Source organism: Juglans microcarpa x Juglans regia, chromosome 8D (assembly GCF_004785595.1).
Source record: "Juglans microcarpa x Juglans regia isolate MS1-56 chromosome 8D, Jm3101_v1.0, whole genome shotgun sequence".
Lineage (NCBI taxonomy): Eukaryota > Viridiplantae > Streptophyta > Magnoliopsida > Fagales > Juglandaceae > Juglans > Juglans microcarpa x Juglans regia.
The window spans coordinates 18,851,570-18,872,422 of NC_054608.1; the positions used below are offsets into that span (position 1 = coordinate 18,851,570).

A 20,853-nucleotide genomic window follows, 5' to 3' on the forward strand; every position below is an offset into this window, starting at 1 on the left:
ATCGAGTCAACTGGAATTTCCATCTGGAGATCATAAGTAGGTTGGGCTTTTTAGAGAAGTGGCAATCTATTGTTTTTAATGTTGTTTCCTCCCCTTTTTACTCGGTTTTATTGAATGGGTGTGCCAAATGCTTTTTCAAGCTGTCGCGTGGGCTTCGCCAAGGTGACCCTCTTTCTCCTTATCTATTATTTTATTGGAGGAGATCCTCTCTTGAATGCTTCATAAAGAGTTTGATCTAGGTCAAATCAAGCCGTTCCACCCTGGTGGAGGTATCTTGATTTCCCATTTGCTTTATGCGGATAATATACTTATTTTTGGTAATGGGGGAAAGTCGTCTATTCGGACTCTTATGGAAGTATTGCACAGGTATAAATTGATGTCTGGTCAATTGATTAATCCGAGTAAGTCTTCAATGTTTTTCTCTTCCTCTAAATTGGCTGGCCGTAAAAATGATTTGAAGGTGATTTCGGGTTTTGCCAAAGGTAGTTGGCCTTGCACGTATTTGGGTATACCTTTGATTGTGGGTCGCATGACTATTTGAGTGTTTGACTCACTCTTGATGAAAATCCAAAAAAAAATTGGCGGGGTGGAAGAGCAAGTTTCTTTCGTTTGGTGGTAAAATTGTTCTAATCAAGCATGTTTTGAATAGTATGCCTATACATATGCTCTCTGTCTTGAATTTACCAAAAGGAGTGATATCAGAGATAAAGAGAATTTTTCAAATTTTTTATGGGGATCGTCGTTGGAGAACAAAAAAAGGAAATGGATATCTTGGAGCAAAATTTGTATGCCGGTGGAAGAGGGTGGGCTGGGTATTTAGGATTTGCGACTACAAGTCGAATGAGAGTACCACAGATTTGAAACTGGGAGGGGATGATGAGTTTCTGGTTGTAGCGAGCTTCCATGTCTAAGCAAAGTTGGTTGGCTTTGGGGGGCTCTCCCTACTGTTATCTCCTAGGCTTTATGGAGAGATAGATGTGCTGCTAGAGTGGAAGGTATGAATTTTAATTCGGATGTTATTATTCGATCTATTAAAATTTTAATTAGTGAAATGTTCAAGCAAGATAAAAACATTTAGGTGCCAAGGCTCCCTTGAGTGGGTGATTCTGGAGGAGTTAGGTTGCCCAATTATTCCTGTTGTTAAAAGGAAAATTAAATTAATTGCCTGGCGACCACCAGAGAGAGGACAGGTGAAGTTGAATGTTGATGGAGGCTCTTGCGACAATCCGGGTATTTCAGGTGGGGGAGGTGTTATTCAGAATTTTCAAGGTGGAGTAGTGGTGGGTTTTGCTCATTCTTATGGTCATTCTACTAATACCATTGTGGAGTGTAGAGCTCTCCTTGATGGGCTTCGACTTTGTAGGCAATTGGGGTTGAGAGATGTTTTGGTAGAATCACATTCAATGGTCATAGTTGGGTGGTTGGCTTCGGGAGTAAGTAATGGTTTCTTTGGAATTTTTTAGAGGAAATTACAACTATTGTTGGGGAGCCTAATGTTCGATTTCGTCACATTTTTAGAGAAGCAAACATGGTAGTGGACTTTCTGACTAAGCAGGGGACACGAGGAGTCAATTCAGATTTTGGTGATGATACTTTCATGCATGGCCCTATTTGGGGTATTATTCGTATGGATAAACTTGGCATTCCTTTTATTAGATGTTGATTTTGATTTTGAGGGATTGGTTGTTGGGTTTGTTGGGTTTTTTTTTTAATTCCTGAGGTTTTAAGATTTCAGGGTCTTTGTTTATTGATATTCCTCCGCCATAAGTGAGAGTTTTTCTAATAAAAGTGGGAAGGGGTCACTATTGAACATGTGACCTCGGCCCCTTTTTTTTAAAATATATATATATATAAGTTTTTATTTTGATCCGTTAAAACATGACAATAATTTAAACAAAGCATATATACGTGCTTTACACGTAGAATCGTTACTAGTGTATATATATACATGAGGAATGTTATACATCAACTATTATTCACTCTTACACTCCATATCTATAGTTTTTTTATAGAGTGTTAGGGTGTGTTTCATAGGGTGTGAGAATGTTTTTCATAGAGTGTGGAGTGATGAATAGTGGCTAATGAGAGGAACTTTTTTATATATATCTGTGTGTGTGTTCGGGACTTTCTAAGATGATTCCCCTCAAAATATTCTTCTAGTCAGTACGTGGCTAACATCATTGATTTAATCAAGAATTGCGGAACTAATTTAAATAAGAAGATGACAGCTCTAACTTACTCTGCAAAATAGCTCAAAGTTTACGACAAGTTGGGAAATGGGATATAGAGACATAATTCTTAATTAATTAGATGGTCAGTATCAATATGTGGAGATGAAGACACATGCAATCATGATTAATTGGGGTCGTAATATCAAGGACGTTGAATATACATAGACTACAACTTAGGAGCGTTTATTAATTAATTTCCATAGTATGAAATGCAAATTTAAGAGGCCGAGTGTCAAAGCTTGGCTGATAAGAGGTTAATATAGATGAAGATAGAAAAGCTGGCACAATGCTGCTAAATCCTTTTTGATTTACCAAACGTCTTTTGCCAAAACTTTCTAAGGAAATTTTTTTTGCCCCTTCCATTTTGTTTAGGAAAATCATAGAAGATGGGCAATTAGAGATGGCGTCTCTGTATAGGCGTGATTATAGTAGGACCCTACTTACCGGCAACCGGATAAAAGGGGCCTAGATAGTAGGAAGCCGCAAACACTCGTTGGAGACGTTGGATTTTAAATCATAGCCTTAAACCCCAAATTCTAAAACGAATTCAAACTCACTACTTAATACATCCCAAATTACACGAGAGTAACCCAACAATATTGAGCCACCAACCACCTTGTAGTCTTTTGTCACTTCAATCACGAGAAAATATACATTTACACATTTTTTGAGAACTATTAAAGATAAAAAGAGATAATACAAAAATAAATCTATAAATTGATGTAATTTTATGTGATGCGTTAGATCTACTTTATATTAAAAGTAATTTTATAATCTGACGTACTGTATCAAGCTACGTCAGTTTGTAGATTTATTTTTGTATAATATCTTTATGGCTAAAATATTTCTTAAATATTTTTTTTTTTTATTTTGCTTGCCAAAATCATGGTTTTAGCCTTTCCTGTATAAAAAAAATGTAATTTCGAAAAGCCAAAAACAAGAAAAATCTTTCATTTTCCTAATGAGGTAATATACGGGAAGGGGGCATGATCCTACAAGGAAAAGAAAACTGCAGACTGGATTGTTTAGGCCAATAGGTTTCGAAACAATATTACCATGCAAGAAAAGTATTATGTTTAACATCTACCATTGTTCTGAATCCACCTTGCAGTTGCAGAAATTAATACAAAATAGAGACATAAATGACCCGTATGTAATATTTTTTACATTTTCATTTCCCACTCGTGGACAAACGTCATCATATGCTAATGAATGTTTTGAAAAAAGTATTCTGCAGATTCTCATAAACATCCTGCTAACGCCCAAAAATGGCACAGCCCATAAGGAGATAAACATTCATTTTCGGACGCAATGAGGTGGGCTGGACCTCTATCGGTGAGGTGTGGAGTCTCCGGCGATGTTCCGGTATGTGGTGTCTGTGCGTATGCTTATAGCAATAAATAATATTTAAATGCAGAAAAAATAAGAAGAGATGAATACACAAATTTACATGGTTCGATACTAGGCCTACGCCTATGGGGATTGAAGAGGGAAGATTTCACTATAATATACTTGTTTACAGTCTCTCATAGCCTCTCATTTTTCACTGTAGAATGGAAGCTGGAGATCTACTTACTGGAGAAGAGGTTCTCTCTGGAACTCTTTGTCTAGAGGTTGAAGAAGAAGTTGAAAAAGCCCCAAGCGTCCAAAAGTTGAGAAGTCCCTGAAATCGTAGGCACTGTCCCTTTTATCTGACCTGTTTCATGCATGCACGCCTCAGTAGTGGTGAAGGACGTATGTTTTGCGTGTCTGACCGTCTTTTGCTTTCATACTTTCTCCTGACACCTCTCTATCTCTTAACATCCTCACCTCTTTGTCCCTTTCCTATCCCCTTTCTTTCTCTCTTTATTTGTCTTCTAGTGAGGGCCCCTTAATGGGCTGGGCTTTGAAAACTATTTTGGGTTTGATGTATTTATCTCCTCATAAATCCAATAAATTGTAAATGTGAACATGAATTCATTTATTCTTTGTTTTTTTTTTTTAAGTTACAACAATCAGATCGAGTTCCTGGTCTTCCTAACTTTTCTCAGCGAGCCAGCCAGCTTCTAATCAAATAATTTAGATCCCAGAACCCCAACAGCTGGCACAGTTTCCTGACTACTTTTAAATTACTAGTTTAACCATATGCTAGGCTGGTTATGGCTGGAAAATAGTGTAATTTAGATAAGAAGCATTCCACACATCTCTAATATTATTTATTTGGCATAGTTGCGGCAGAAATTCAGGGCCTTCATTATTGAAAAAGAGGCCTGAAAACTAGGCTTCAACTGTCCTTGCATCTTTGACTTGTTTAGTGGCTCTATAATGTACAGCACACCTCCACTCCTTTAGTTATTATCATCACTTGCAATGCCAGTTTTGTCCCCTACATATGGGGAAAACATCCTTAATTGAATATTTTAAAGCTCTTGTACTGAGTTCTGCACAACCTCAAAGGATAAAACAGTCACCTTAGTTCATTTTGGGTGTGTCGCTCGAAGCTGCTATAAGTGAATAAAAACTGCCCAAGAAACTAAATACAATAAAATAGACATGTGCATGCGGAAGCCGTGTCTCATTCTTGAGCTCAAAACTGGTGGATTTGCTTGGTCTTGCTCTATGTCCACCCTCAGAATGGCTTAAAGTTGACAAGCTGAATAATAGTATATTGCTTTGGAATAACTTAAATGCATAAAGAAATCGAGTCAAACTTGCTTTAAGTTGATGTTGGGGGAAGGATCTCTTTAACTCGAAGACCACTCACATGGTTATATGCATGTGTGTGTGTATATATATATATATATGTTAGTCTACATATAGCCTCCAAATGGGGATTGTTCATGTAAGCCCATACAATTATGTTTAAAAAAAATTAAAATTACAGTAATATCCTTTTTAAAATGATGTTTTTTTTTCTTTTTACCCTTATTCATCAATGTGACTGCACATACAGTCCCCCACTCAGGACTACAAATAGAATTTCTTTCTTTCTCTCTATATATATGATTTTGTTGTTGAAGAAAATAGTTAGAAACTTTAAGTTGAGTTGAGCTTTTTATAATAGTAGTGAGTTGAGATATGGATTGAGTTTTGTGGGGTCCACCTAAGATGAGTTTAAATGTGTTTGAATGTTAAGATGAGTTTAGATATATTTATGGGAAGATGAAAAAGGTTGTGGGTCCAGCGAGTAAAGAAGTATTGAATTGAAAAAAGGTTATAGGTCCCACGTATAAAGAGTTTTTGAGTTAAGATGAGTTTAGTAATTTGAGAGTTATTTAGATATTAGACTTAGTTTAAAATTAGATTGAACTGAATTGATCTAAGTTGAGTCTATCAACCAAACGGGCCTAAATAGCCCTAGAAAATGACTATTTTGACGCATATTAGGGCCAGTTTGGATCTCAAATCCATTTCAACTCATCTCAATTCATCTTATATAATTATTACAACTTTTCTTAATTTTAACACAAAATATAATAAACAATTCAACTTTTTCAAATCTCAAAATAATAATAATATTAAAAAATAATATTCTAACAATATTTTATTCAACTTAACTCAATTTAACATTAAACGCAGCCAAAGTGATCATAATACAGTTTCGTTTATGGTTATTGTTTGAGAGTTCGCTCTATCGTGAACAAATAAATACTGCATCTTTAACAAGAAGGCTGTATATCTGAAATCAAGCATTCCTCCATAAAAAAGGTATGCCAAGCTCTTCTTTTCCTCTGCTTTCCTTTTCTTTTTGTTTCTCAGGCTTTTATCACATTTTCCTGCCAAGAAGCTTGAGATGGGAAACGAAATATGCACCAACTCCCACGTTTTCTAATATATGTGTTATTAATATCAACACGGTTTCATTTCATTTAAATGCTCTTTTCCACGATCGAGGAAAGTTCTCTCTCAATTTTCTAGTTTGACTAACGATATTCTTTACATGCAGAAGCAGAAGAAAGGTCATTTTCTTTATTAGCTGTGTTACAGAGGGAATAATATGTTATCATATCTTTTATTTGTAACTTGACAGTGTAATGACTAATGTCTTAACGTTATTATACAACAACATGGCACTGCTAAAACTGCTCAACTTCAGCTATATATGTCAACGAAGATCATTTGCATTCTTTGTATTCATCATCTTAATGTATTTTCAACTGGCGTTAATGTTCTTGTTCTACTTATTTCATTACTGTTTTGCAGGTTTCAGCTCTCCCTCTCTCTCTTCCAATTATTTTCTCAAAGAAAATGAGGGAGATTTTCTCAGGAGTATGGCCTTATATGATTGCAGTGCTGTTTTTCATTGCTTTTCTCACAAGATTATACCGAAACAAGAACGTAGAGAAGACAATATACAGACTGCCCCCTGGAAGAAGAGGCTGGCCATTAATCGGGGACAGCTTCAACTGGTATAATGCAGTTGCAAGTTCTCATCCCCCTAGATTTGTCGAAGAACAGGTCAAAAGGTACCGGAATTCGGTGTTGAAATCTACTTTTTTTATTACAAAAGTGCATTATTATAGTTATGGATTTAACCAAATTGGGAGGTCACTTGAACAGGTTTGGGAAGATATTCTCATGCAGCCTGTTTGGAAAATGGGCTGTGGTCTCAGCAGACCCAAACTTTAACCGATTCATAATGCAAAACGAAGGGAAGTTATTCCAGTCCAGCTATCCGAAATCATTCAGAGATTTGGTGGGAAAAAATGGGGTAATCACGGTGCAAGGAGAGCAACAAAGAAAACTCCATGCCATTGCCTCCAACATGATGCGCCTAGACAAGCTAAAGTTCAACTTCTTGAAAGACATTCAGATGGTTATGCTTCAAACCCTGAGCAATCTCCACAACAATCAGGTCATTTTCCTGCAGGGTGTTTGCAGAAAGGCAAGAAACATATATGCAAAATGCAATATTAGAATTCCTAGCTTTTCGTTTGTGTAGTTTTTTCCTTTTCCTTTTTTGGAATCTCTTGCTTATATATATATATATATTGAATTATGCATGCATACAGGTTGCTATCAATCTTATGGTAAATCAGCTGCTGGGAGTCACCAGCGATTCAGAAGTAAATGAGATGGCTCAATTGTTCTCTGACTTTGTGGATGGCTGCCTATCTCTTCCAATAAACATACAGGGTTTCACTTATCACACTGCCATGAAGGTATCTAACGTTTGAAAATACTCTGTTTCTTTAGATCTCGGTTCTAGTTTATGAACTTTAATGAACGAGGAATGCTATAAATGTATTATATATAGCTAATAAAATGGAACATTGTGACTGAGAAGGATGGACTCTAAAGCAAGTGATGATAGCCATTTCAATGAGTGAGAAGTGCCTTCAAAATGTGTTTTATCTTTCTGAAATAGCCTTAGCAGATAAACGTACTATTCCACTTCTGAGTAATTCCAAGTCAGTCTCATGCACAAAATACAGCAAAATTTTCCTACTCTCTTCTCAATTTTGTATGAATGTAATACGATTTTATAGGCAAGAGAGAAGATTATAAGAAAGATAAACAAGACAACAGAAAAGCACAGGCAAGCAGGTGCATTACCAGTTGGCAGTGGTGTGCTTGGGAGACTAGTAGAGGAAGAAAGCTTACCCGATGATGCCGTAGCAGACTTCATCATCAATCTCCTCTTTGCAGGGAACGAAACAACTGCTAAAACCATGCTTTTTGCTGTTTACTTCCTCACTCATTGTCCCAGAGCAATGAACCAACTTCGGGTACCCAAACTATCTCTATAGAGTAGTAGGGCCATTAGCGGCAGTTGTTTGTGATTATCCTTTTTTTTTTTTCCATGGCTTACAGGATGAACAAGAAAGTCTAAGGAGTAAGTGTAACGGAGAAGAACTTACATGGCAGGACTACAAAGCAATGTCTTTCACTCAATGCGTATGTCTTGTTGCTGCATTATCCTTCGCTCGTAGAGTTAGGTTGCATTTGGATGTTCAGCTGAGTTAAGTTTTTTATGAATTTATACTCAGTAATGAGTTCAGATGGTAGAGTCGGTTTTTTGGAGTTCACTTAAGATGAGTTTAAATATGTTTAGATGTTAAAATAAATTTAGATGTATTTATGGAAAGTTGAAAAAGGTCGTGAGTCTCACGTGTAAAGAAGTTTTGAGTTGAGATAAGTTTAGTAATTTGAGAATTGAGTGTTTGGATGTTAGACTTAGACTAAAATTAGACTGAACTGAGCTGAACTCAAATAAGTTTAACAACCAAATGAGGCCTTATCAATTCTAATGACTTTACATTATTGTTCTGAATCATACATAAATAATGTTTAACAGATTAGTTTCCTGGAAATGAAAGGAGTTTTAATATCACCTGATGGTTCAGGACTTAAGAGTATGTGGGCATTATAGTATTTACAGATGCTCGAGTGAATTTTTTAGACAATATTAAATACTGTTTAAATATTGTACGGCTAATCTCTCGTGGCTATTTCTCTCCCACTCTAGATCCTAGAGTTTAGATAAGAGTTCTAAGAGATCTAAATCCATTTCAACCCTTGAGATGAAGCCTTTTCTTTCACGTTTTTCTTAGTTGTCATCAAGGTTGTAGTTTGTAAGTGCATATATTCATGATCCATGTTCTCGTAAATTGTCAAAGATACTTTTGTTGGCAATAACAGTTCAATATCAAGCAAAGATGTAAGATTAGGCATGGTGCTTTATTAGCCTGACTTATGTATTAATCTTCCAAACAGGTTATTGATGAAACGCTTCGCCTTGGGGGCATTGCAATTTGGCTGCTGAGGGAGGCAAAAGAAGATGTAACTTACCAAGGTATACAAGTCTTGTTTCATTTTTTTTTTTTTGTTTTTTGAAGGCAAGATAGCTACATTGTATTAAACTAAACAAAGAGAATCCTTGGTAGACAAAGCTACCTTAGTTACAGACATATAACAAGTGGGTCTTTCCCACTATGAAAGTCCAAAAGATAGGAGGTATACTAATAATGGGTATGCTTCCAAATAGACATTTTGAAGCCGCCCATTGCGCTATATTATGCGCATATCGATTATGATCTCGATGAAGTTTTTTAATACACCAACTCTCAAAAAATCGCAGGAGTATTCTTGTGTTTCTAACTATAGGGTCGATGATCCAATCAATAGCTTTCTTGGAATTTTCAATCAATTTAATAACAACTTCTGAATCACCACTCATAGCTAATTTCTTTATTTGGTGTGCTTTAGCTTCTTCAATTCCTATGAACAGAGCTGTTGCTTCTCCTTGGTTGGCATTCTTGCTTCATTTACTTTTGTAAATGTTAGATACATGAAATACCCCCCCCCCCAAAAAAAAAAAACCCAAAAAAAAAGAACCTAAAAATGTACAAAATAAATAAGAATCTAACGGTTGATAAAAATTATGTTGTTGTTTAGATTTTGTTATTCCCAAAGGGTGCTCAGTGGTTCCATTTCTTTCTGCAATTCATTTGGATGAGAATGTGTACGAGGGAGCTCTAACATTCAACCCTTGGAGATGGATGAACCCTCAAAATGAGGTTAGTCAACATATTCATTTGCCCATGAATAAGTTTGCTGTTTCAACGCAAGAGATCATGCGTTTGCTTGAATTTTGAGAACAAATTTTTTAAATTGAAGGAAAAGAGAAACTGGAGAAATAGCCCATTCTATGTTCCCTTTGGAGGAGGCGCTAGATTTTGTCCTGGAGCAGAGTTGGCTCGCCTGCAGATTGCTTTATTTCTCCATATCTTTGTCACTAAATACAGGTGGTTCATCTCTCTCCCTCTCCCCTCTAAAATAGCATTCTACTTCAATCACTAATCACTAATTCTAGTGTTGATGAATAATCTCACATTACCTGTAAATAAGATCTTGGATATATTTATAAGAAATGAGCAATCCTATGTTATAAAACCACTTTTATGATATGAGTTAAAACCCATGAATTTTTTCATGATGTCAGAGCCTGCTACAGAACGAATATGAGCTCACACTGCTTATCCCGTGACAAGGATTAGAAAAAAAGAGTAATACTATACACTGCACTCTCATCCTATTTTGATCATAGTAATTAGTATGTGGCACATTCATCACCATTAGATGATAAAGAAGCATGTAATAAATGATCATTTAATGGTGATAAATATGTCACATCATACTTAATGGGATGAAAATGAGATGATAGTATGGTATATAGAATTTTTCAAAAAAAATATTGGTTGCACGCGAAGGAGAGTATTGAAGAATAATTTCACATTACCTATAAATAAGATCTTAGACATATTTATAAAGAATATGCAAATAGGTTTATTTACCTGAATCTTTTGTCCTGCTTCCTACTAATATTATTTCTTTTATCAAATTCAAACTGTAAAAATTGAGATGATTGATTAAGATAGTTCTAAAGTTCAGATATTGCCAGATGAAGACAACAAATAAAAAACATGACAAAGTTGATGATAATCTATGGTATGTTTTATTCAGGTGGACCCAACTTAAGGAAGATCAGATGTCCTTCTTCCCCTCTGCTCGTTTGGTAAATGGCTTCCAAATCCGCTTATCTAGACGCTAATAGCAAGTCAGATGAAGTGCAAGAATTGATATGATCTTCTCTCTCTCTCTCTCTCTCTCTCTCTCTCTCTCTTGTATATAATTTCATCATACGCATTTTATTTCCCAATGATTTGTAAATTCTTCTACGAACTCCGATCGATTCACACCAGAAAAGTACGTTGTACAGCTGATGCTCACAACCTGACTAATTCACCAATGATCATTTCCTTCTTGTTCATAGTTAACTCTATATGCCTCTATGTGACGTATTCCCCGCTCTCTCATCTAAGCATTTTTAGAATTTGCACAATCCAGGATTCACATCGCTTGTTTGTTATCATCTCATGGCCTTAACGAAAAATGACGGGTAGCCTTGAGTTTCTCGATCTTCATCGGGATCACTCTAGGTCACGCTCGAGGGTCCCTCCCTCGGGCCTCAACACCTACCAAAAGAAAATAATGATTTACCTTATAGATCCATCCAGATAGGTCATCACTATGAAACCTTGGAAAGTCTAACTTAATGCTACGAAACTGCATTCCAGAAGTCAGAGATCATGAGTTGCCTATGTGACCCCATCAACATTCTTGCCATTTCCATTTCGATCATTTGTGCCTCCATTCATTGCTTCCAACAAAAGGTCCATCTTTGAACTCAGTCCCTCCAAAGCAATCTGATGATCTGCAACTCTCTGCTCTTGCAATTCTTGATTTTGCTTCAACCCAAGAACAAGCTTCTCTAATTCTTTGAACCGTGTGCCTTCTGCCATTGTAAGATTAAAAGGAAAAAATGTTTGTGCCCAGAATTGCGAAGGGCTCTGATGCCAATTGTAACAACAGACTGGAATTAACAAGGAAAACAACTTGAATTACTGATCTTTGAGGGATTAGAAACCTCCAAACTTCTTTATTAACTTTCTTCAATAATCATACAAAGGGAAAAGGCTTCAGTATTTATAGAAGCCTTATGACTGTTAACAACGGCTACAAGGGGGTACTATGGTAATTCTTAACAAATAAGTAAGGACATAAAGGTATATCGAGCCTTCAAAGGAACACAAGCAGAATACGTGACTAACTAACTAAACTAATAGATGCCTTTCTTCATTTCAAGCTCGAGCTTCCTTCCTGGTATGAATTGATCATAACAAGCGAAGCTTGCTTAGAGTTCAGTTGGGAGATGTAACATGCCGATCGAGCCTTGGGGTTTGGGACAAGCATGGTGGTGGGGTTAAAGGAAGGAAGTCTCTGGAAGGGAAGATAGAAGTGAAGTAACTCGAAGTCTCAAAGTCGACATAACATCTCGATAGTCGTAGGCTCAGTCTGGAATGGGCTTGTCTCAGCCCAGTGTCCCAGGGTCGTTCAGCTTACCGGATGTAATAACCTAGAGTCGGGCCTCTGTCCATTTAGCCCAGTTGTTAATTGAGTCGGACCTCAGTCCATTTAGCCCATTTAGTTTTAACCTTGATGTTACGTGAGACGCGTGTAGTGGTGCCGGTGCACCTTAAGGATAATTGTTGTAACAGCCCGCTAGAAATTTATTGGTAGAATTTTTATTAACTTTAGGAACCTCGTGAAAACTCCATAAATTTTTACGAATCTACCAATCGCATAGATTTTAGTCTGTCAACATAGTCAGCGTTATTACTCACTATGGTGCTAGAAATATGAGTTTAATTATTTGAGGTAGTTAGAAGTGTTAGAATATGTTTTGGTCTATGCCATTAGACTCAATTGATTATTTAGGATTTTATGGCGCAATAACTCATTTTTATAATTTCGGACGAAACACTTGTTCGAAATTGTGAAATTATTTTTAGGGGCACTTCGGGGTTGAATTTCGGTAAAAAAATTTCACTATAGGTTAATATGAATATTTATGATTTTTCAGTACTAAGTTTATTATGCATTTTTTTGGAGTGAATAATAATATCGATAAGCGCACCTAGTGCAGTGTTTTCAAAATCACAGTATAGAATGTCCAAATTAGGTTAGAGAAGTTTTATTTGGACACTTGGCAAGATTTTAGCCACACATAGTGAATAGTATTAGACATTTGGCACCATGAGAAACCATTAAATAGATTTGTGAACGAAGTCAAGGTGTGAGATCATGTCACCTAAGCAAATCTTTGTTTAATCTGATCCACCAATTTGTGACAAACCAAAGAGGGTTTCAATCATAGCGAAACCCTAAATGATTGAGATCTAATTGAAACCCCAAAAGCTTGGTTGAAACCGAAATCCTAAACGGTTTCCCTAACCCTAAAGTTGGCCTCCAAACTCTTTTTAATCCGATTTCTAACATTGTTAATCACTTAATTAAATTACTTCCACATGCTATTAATTAATCAAATCATTGTTATAACATCATTATCTAACCTTTTAAACCTTGGAAATTTGATTGGCCAAGAAAAATTAGATTTGGGTTTGATAGCACCTCAAATCCTAACCAAATCCCCTTTAAACCTCAAATTGAAACCCACTTGGTTAAGGCCTACGAATTTGGCCACATTGGCAAAACATTTTGAAGAAGTTTCCTCCCCCATAGGGCAGACCATCCACTTCCATGGGCTGCACCCAATACTGCCTTGATGTGAAGAAGAAATCCACCCATCAACCTCCATATCTCACAGCTGCTGCTGGTAGTCCTTGCCCTTCACTATTCTCCACTTTATGTCACATAGTGTAACGCCCGTCCTTGTGGTAGGATTTTTTTATAAAATATTTTTATAAAGGACGATGGGAATTACCATTCGATTTAAAACTTTTTACTTGCATACCCAAGGTGCAAGACTCTACGTTTATAACATAAAAATGTGCTTTTAGAATAAAAGAGGTTTACAATGGAAAACATTAATCTTACAATAAAATGGTCTCTCGTACGATTAAAACTCGTGCCTAGACTTCTGTGCTCTTCCCCATAGGCCATGTCCGTCCTGATCATTTAGTTCCTGTGAGGGGGAGGGACATGCATAAAAACTAAAATGAGTCGATGACTCATAAGTATTACTTCATACAGTTAAAATATAACAACATAGGTTTTCATTCATGCATTCATCATTCATACATACTATACGTACATGCATACATGCATACGTGCGTTCATTTGAAAACATCACTGGACGGGGTTTTCTTTTAAAAGTGGCTTTCTTTTTGCAAAACATGTCCCCCGTCAGTGCCTTCATTTCTTCAAGAATGCGGTGCATTCATATATACGTACATTCATTTGAAAACATCATTGGACGAGGTTTTCTTTTCATAAAACGTGTCCCCCGTCAGTGCTTTCATTTCTTCAAGAATGCGGTGCTTTCATATATACGTGCGTTCATTTGAAAACATCACTAGACGGGATTTTCTTTTGAAAATAGATTTTTTTCGTAAAACGTGTCCCCTGCCAATGCCTTCATTTCTTAAAAGTTATTGCGTTCATGCATACATGCATTCATACATTCCTTCTTATCACTTTCATAGGCCAGTACACACTATTACGCCTATTGTGTTGGGGTTAGGGTCTTCCTTTGGACCTGGACTCTGTCCGTGGCCGCGGGTTGGGAATCCCTTTTCAGTCAGGGGGCAGCACTAGGTGCACTTCCAGTACTACTACCTGGCATTGCAATCTGCCCATTCATTGATACCCTTTTCATTCATTCATGTGACCATTACGTATCTTCATACATTAAAGCATTCATTCGTTCAGTCATTTCTTACAGTTCAGTCCTTTTAGTTCAGTCATTTTCATTTAACAGTTCTGTTCATGGAAAACATCATTTTAAAACGTACATGAGCTTAAACGTCAGCTTTCATGGCATCCATAAGCGTCACCTTAAACGTCGTCTTTCATGGCATCCATGAGCATTACCTCAGGTCCTCATGGCACACATGAAAGCGTCGGTTCGTAGGATCCATAAAAGCGTCCGTTTTCATGTCTTTCGTGCATTTTCGTGGATTTTCTTAGAAAATACATACAATAGATATAGCGTAAAGTCATTCATTCACATGTGTATAACTAATACTTTCGCGTAAAAAGGAGCTGCCAAGGAGGGCCGTATATACGTATACCTTTGAACACTTAGCATTTTCTTTTGTAAAATGTCTTTCGTGTCTTTTCGTAAGGCATCGTGAGGAAAAACGTTTCATTTTTGTTTCTTTATAATTTAGAAGGCTCTAGAAGAGTATGAATGTAACACTTACCTAGACTCCATGTTACTTGCATATCATGCACTCCATTCATGTGCGTGTCAGATGGCAACCTACATGCCTACACATAACCTTAACGTCATTCTCTATCTAATGCATAAGCAACTTAAACTATAAATAGAGCTACACTTCACTTGGAACACTCTCCATCTATCTCGTGCTCTTACATGAACTTTACTATGCTAACACCTTTGGGGACCACTTACAGTCACCACATCTTCCAACTCAAGGTCTTGCCTCGAGTGCTCATCCACTAAAGTGAACCCATGATTCACCTTAGGATTAAGACACTAAGACTTACTCTTCTTACTAACCACATTCGACTCATGATTCTGACCGATGGAATCAAGCATCCCAATCATAACAATACACCTGTCACTACCTTCATGCACCTTATCCCACACTAAATCCTCATTCCCATCCATACAAGCCACACGGCTTTAAGCCAACTCTGAGGCTTAAGCACTGTATAACTGTGCTTAGGACAGATTACCCATTACATATGGTGAATCCGTCCAGCACATGTGTCTAACCAGATTACACATGTACCTTACCCCTTTAACACCTAAGATCAATATATAACATGTTGATCACTTGCTCGTAGGGACAAAGGCCATACTCCGATACCAACTTTCTCTTAACCTGGTTAGCATGACTCTTCATGCTATCCATCGCTTTTGATAGTTCATCCTAACACTTAATACGACAAGACTCCATTCACAACTACGTCTTATGTCACCTCATATAGCTCGAGACTACACCCAAGCTACACCATAACCTTGTCACGTCACCTGACATCCCACTACATCATTCTTACATCAACCCTTAACTCATCACAAGTACGGTTCCTCACGTACTCCTATTACATCGTGACATCTCGTCACATTCCTGCTACATCATTTCTACACTAACTCCTCACCCATCATAAGCATGACTGTCAGTAACCACGTCACTTTGTGACGTTGCCCAGTCATGCTTCCGCTACGTACTCTTACACTTGTTCTGCTACTTCACACATACTCCTAGTCATAAGTCCATCACGGTGACACTTGTCATTTCAGACAACAGGTTACGCCATAACTACTTCGGGACACTGTTCCACAGTTCCCGACACTACTCATCATGTTCCACACCCATCAATCACACAACTATCCTTATCTCTGCGACACGCCATACGGAGTGTCGCTGCCTCATGGAGTACACTCCACGTATACTCCCTTCATGCACACTATGCCACATCACCACTATGGCATACCCGCCATATGGTGTATTGCTCCACTATATGGAGTACACTTCACATGTACTCCTTTCGTACACACTAAGCCACATCACCATTATGGCATACTCGCCATATGGTGCATCACTCCACCACATGGAGTACACTCTGCGTGTACTCCCTTCATACACACTACGCCACATCACCATTATGGCATACTCGCCATATGGTGCATCACTCCACCACATGGAGTACACTCTGCATGTACTCCCTTCATACACACTACGCCCCATCACCATTATGGCATACCCGCTATATGGTGCATCACTCTACCACATGGAGTACACTCCGCGTGTACTCCCTTCATACACACTACGCCACATCACCATTATGACATACTTGTCATATGGTGCATCACTCCACCACATGGAGTACACTCCACGTGTACTCCCTTCACACGCACTACGCCACACAAAGTACACTCTACGTGTACTCTTCCCATTCCACATACGCCAAGAGGGTATATTTTACATATACTCTCCTTATTCCACACTATACCAAACACAGAGTACACTCAGCATGTACTGTTCCCATTCCACATACGCCAGGAGGGTATATTTTACATATACTCTCCTTATCCCATACTACGCCACACACAGAGTACATTCAGCGTGTACTGTTCCCATTCCACATATGCCAGGAGGGTATATTTTACATATACTCTCCTTATCCCACGCTACGCCACACACAGAGTACACTCAGCGTGTACTATTCCCATTCCACATGCCGCGTCACCAATACAGCACATACCCCACAACCATACTACACCGCACAATCCACAACACTGCACAACACAATTCCCATCTACGCTCCACACTTCACAGCACACTACATAGATATGCCCGACACTTCACTACACAGCACATCACAACACAACGAACTCCAAAAATACTAACAACACAGTCCACACCTAATCAACTAATCAACATCTGACATAATTAACAAAGGATAGAGGGTTAAACCATCGACTGGATAACCCGTACGTTGCCCACTGATCGTCACGGTCGATGATGCCGGAAGAGTCATACGTGGCGGCTAACCCACGTATGGTGACTGTTTGGGCATTTGGATAGCTAAGTGTGGTCTTGGAAGGGCTCGTGGTGGCCTTGTGATGGTGGCAAGGAGTGTAACACGGCAGATCTAGCCGTGTACAGTGGAGGTCAGCCACACGCAATGGCTGTCCATTACGTGCAATGGCTACCCACCATATAAAATGGTGGTTTGGACCTAGGGTTCAGCTAAAGGAGTTGCTGGTGGAGCCGTGGAGGCTTGGGGGTGGTGGCACGGTGGCTGGGGTGGCGGAACACGGCGGAGCCGTGGGTTTCCCTTGGAAACCCGTGTGTCTCAAAGCATGGAATCGGAAGGGGAAGGTTTGGCTGGTCGTGGCTAGCCATGGAGGGGCTGTGAGGGAGGTGTGGTGGAACTCATGGTGGTGCCACGGTGGCCTACGGCAGCGGATTGAAACCGTGAAGGAGGGAGAGTCCGTGGGAGAGTGAGGGAGAGTGTGCATGCATGGGTGGCAGATTGGGGCTATGGGCGGTTGGGATATGTCGGTGGTGGCGGAAGGAGGCTCATGATGGTGGCTGGGCACCGTGGGTGGCGGTGTACGGCAGTGGACGGGAAGAAACCCATGTGGTGGAGGGAGGCTATGGGCCTCGGGTCACGTGGAGGAGGAAGGGGAGAGATGGGGAAGCGCATGGAGGCGCTTGGTGGCCGTGGGTGGCCGCGCATGGCGGCGCAAGGAGGGGAAATGGGTTTTTAACCCATTTCGGCTACTTACCATTAAAAGAGAGGGAGGGCTGCACGGTGGAGGCTAGCTTCGGTGGAGGGTGATGGCCGGTGGGAGGAGAAGCTGCTGTGGAGGTGGTGGCGCCAGAGGACGGCGACGCAGCAGCAACAAGCCCATTTGGGTTATGCACTGCCGAGAGAGAGGAAGAGAGAGCGTGAGAGAGGGAGACTGGCATGGGAGGACTCACCGGAGGGAGGTGGAGCTAGTGGTGGCGGCGGTGAGGCCAGGCGGAGCTGGGCTGAGCTATGGAAGAATCGGGCGTGGGGGGGTGGAGTTGTGCAGTGCAAGCCGAGAGGGAGAGGGAGGAGAGAGAGAGAGGGCTAGGGAAAAGTGAGGGAGAAGGAAGAGGGGTCTGGGTATTTAACCCAGTTCCTTCGTCTTGGGATCCTCAAAACGATCTAACGATGAGAGATTAAAACACTAATTTGAAAATGCGTAAATATTAACTTAATTAAAAGTACTTAGAGGAATTAAGGTAGAATATTATTTAAAAAAAATTAGTTTATAAAATAATATTCTTCATTATTAATAAAGGATGAAGTCTTATTTAATATATTTAAAAGGATAAAACCATTTAATTAATTAAAGCTTTCAATATAATTTAAATTTCATAATATTTTAAATACTTGAAATCATTTTAATAATAATATTAAAAATTATTTCTGACAATTATAATATTTTTGGAGCTCTTCAAGAATATTATAATTGTCGTATTTAAAATCAACTTAATTCAATAACACTGGAATACTCCTTATAAATATTTCCAGTACATTTAAAACATTGAGCGTGCCTTAGAAGTCACATAATATCTTTTGAAACACGCCACTGGGGTTCGGCACACATGACGAAGCTTACAGTCGCTAGAGAGAGGGGTGGACGGTTATATAATCCCGTCTTTGGATTTGCTTACATCAGAAAGAATGAATGTACGTCAGAAAGAAGAAGTGTATGTAAGAAGGAAGGAGCAGGGTATTACACATAGCCACCTCCACTCAAGGTTCATTCAAGCCCATAACTTCCCCCTCCAGGAGTCTAAAGTCGTGCAAGATACATTTCACTCCCTTTTATCACTTCTTCACCTTGTTCTTAGAGAGAAACTCAAAATAGCTCTATCGGGCAGATTTTTGGGTCTTTTTGCATAGAGATTTTTTACCCTTTGTAAGTATTTTCCCACGATGACTCCTTCATAAAAGTTATTTTTCTTTGAGTTAGTTTCCATGGATAACTTATTAGTCTCATTCCATACTCATTTGGTCGATCAAAAGTATCTTTAACTATGGAAAAGTCATTCTGGGCGTGAAACTGGAGAGTATGTTATGTTTTGAAATTTTTGACCAAGCAAATGGACATATCTTGTTCCAAAAATTTTATGAAGTGTTGTTAGCATGTGTTTATGAATGTTAATTAAGGTTTTGTTGCATGAATAAAGCTTTTGATGATAGATTTCCATAAATTTAGAAACTTGAAAACCGAAAGTGGAAAAACAGTTTTTGTTTTGTGAAAGTTTGATTATTTCGTGGTTTAATCTTATTCCAAATGCTTTGATATTTTTATATAATGATCATAAACCTCTTATATACATGTTAGGATGTTATTTTGAAGATATTTAGTATTCGTTTTAAAGATATAATTTTTCTATGCAAGAAGATTTCGGTTAGGCCTAAGATTTGATGTTTTTGGGTTAGATCCATACTTTATTGAGTTTTAGCCATGTGATTTTAAGTTTGATAGTTGGATCTTCTTTATGACACATCTTTAAATCATGTGATGTTTTAGTTTGAAGATCACAGGTCTTTAAGCCATGGATCAAGAGATTGATCAAAGTTAGTTAAGAGAAAAGTTTATGTTTTTTGACTAAGTGTAAAACTAAAAACTCCAAATGTTATTTTGTGATTTTGGTAACTTTTGTTTGATGATTTAAAGCATAGTTGATCTTAGGATGATGTTATGAATATGTTAGAAGTAAAATTTGATTTTTTTGGAATTCTTGGAGAAGTTTTTATTAAGGTCAAAATTTGTGATTTAAGAGTTTACTTTTTGTTAAAAAGTTTGGGTCTTCTTACAAAAAGTTTGGTGTTGTTGATTAGCTTTTTCTTAATGTATATTTTAAGTGTGTTTTTAAACTTAGGATAGGAAGATCTTTGTTACAAAATTTTGGTTTAATCATGGGTTTTGAAGATGGAAGAAATTACAACCAAAATCAAGAGAAATGTCTTATGAATGTTTCGGCCATTGTGAGTTTTTCATAGTTTTGAATGATTTTAAATTCTTCTAAGTTGATATTTGAGTTTAGGACAAAATTTACGTGAGGAATGTAAATTTTGGTAATTTTTGGAGTTAGGATGTGAAATCCTTAAATTATGGGTAAAATGATCATTTTTTCACATGTAGATGGTAGAATGGTAATTTTAATCTAAGTTGTCTCTTTTCACATTTCTAATTATTAGTAATTAAATTTTTAACTTTTAGAATACTCTTTTATAGTTCCTTGTGTTTCGCACTTTATTCTCATAGAACACGACTATTAAGGTAAGTTAGGTCTTAACTTACTATCAATTTACTGTGTATGTGTGATGGGTAAGAGAACTATAGTTATGTTCGTATGTTGTTACACGTTTATCACATGCCATGCCATGCCATGTAATCACATGTTTATCTATTACACGAATTATTCTGTCCCGAAATACTTATCTGTTACACAATATATTTTGTCTCATGTTACTAAGTATGTCACATTACGTATGCCATCTATTACATGTATGTCATGTCATGTAATATTCACTGTCACATGTTATGCCATGTTACAAAATATTGTCTGTTACATGTATGTCATGTTATGAAATA

At 37.9% G+C, this 20,853-nt stretch overlaps 1 protein-coding gene across 1 annotated transcript; it reads left to right on the top strand.

Moving 5' to 3' along the window:
• The first annotated feature begins 6,423 nt into the window (after positions 1-6,423).
• Positions 6,424-11,192, top strand: LOC121241877 (abietadienol/abietadienal oxidase). The gene is made up of 9 exons (XM_041139738.1): positions 6,424-6,676; positions 6,771-7,095; positions 7,223-7,372; positions 7,700-7,939; positions 8,025-8,108; positions 8,928-9,006; positions 9,609-9,730; positions 9,831-9,958; positions 10,677-11,192. The coding sequence occupies exons 1-9, from the start codon at positions 6,459-6,461 to the stop codon at positions 10,762-10,764; spliced, it is 1,434 nt and encodes a 477-aa protein (XP_040995672.1). The 5' UTR covers positions 6,424-6,458; the 3' UTR covers positions 10,765-11,192.
• The last annotated feature ends 9,661 nt before the right edge of the window (positions 11,193-20,853 follow it).

What these genes read in the sequence shown, in the direction of transcription:
- LOC121241877 (XM_041139738.1), top strand. Translation starts at nt 6,459, where the DNA reads ATGAGGGAGATTTTCTCAGGAGTATGGCCTTATATGATTGCAGTGCTG. An exon ending in TGCAGGGTGTTTGCAGAAAG is followed by an intron (nt 7,096 to 7,222) that starts GCAAGAAACATA and finishes GCATGCATACAG; the next exon opens with GTTGCTATCAATCTTATGGT. An exon ending in CTTATCACACTGCCATGAAG is followed by an intron (nt 7,373 to 7,699) that starts GTATCTAACGTT and finishes ACGATTTTATAG; the next exon opens with GCAAGAGAGAAGATTATAAG.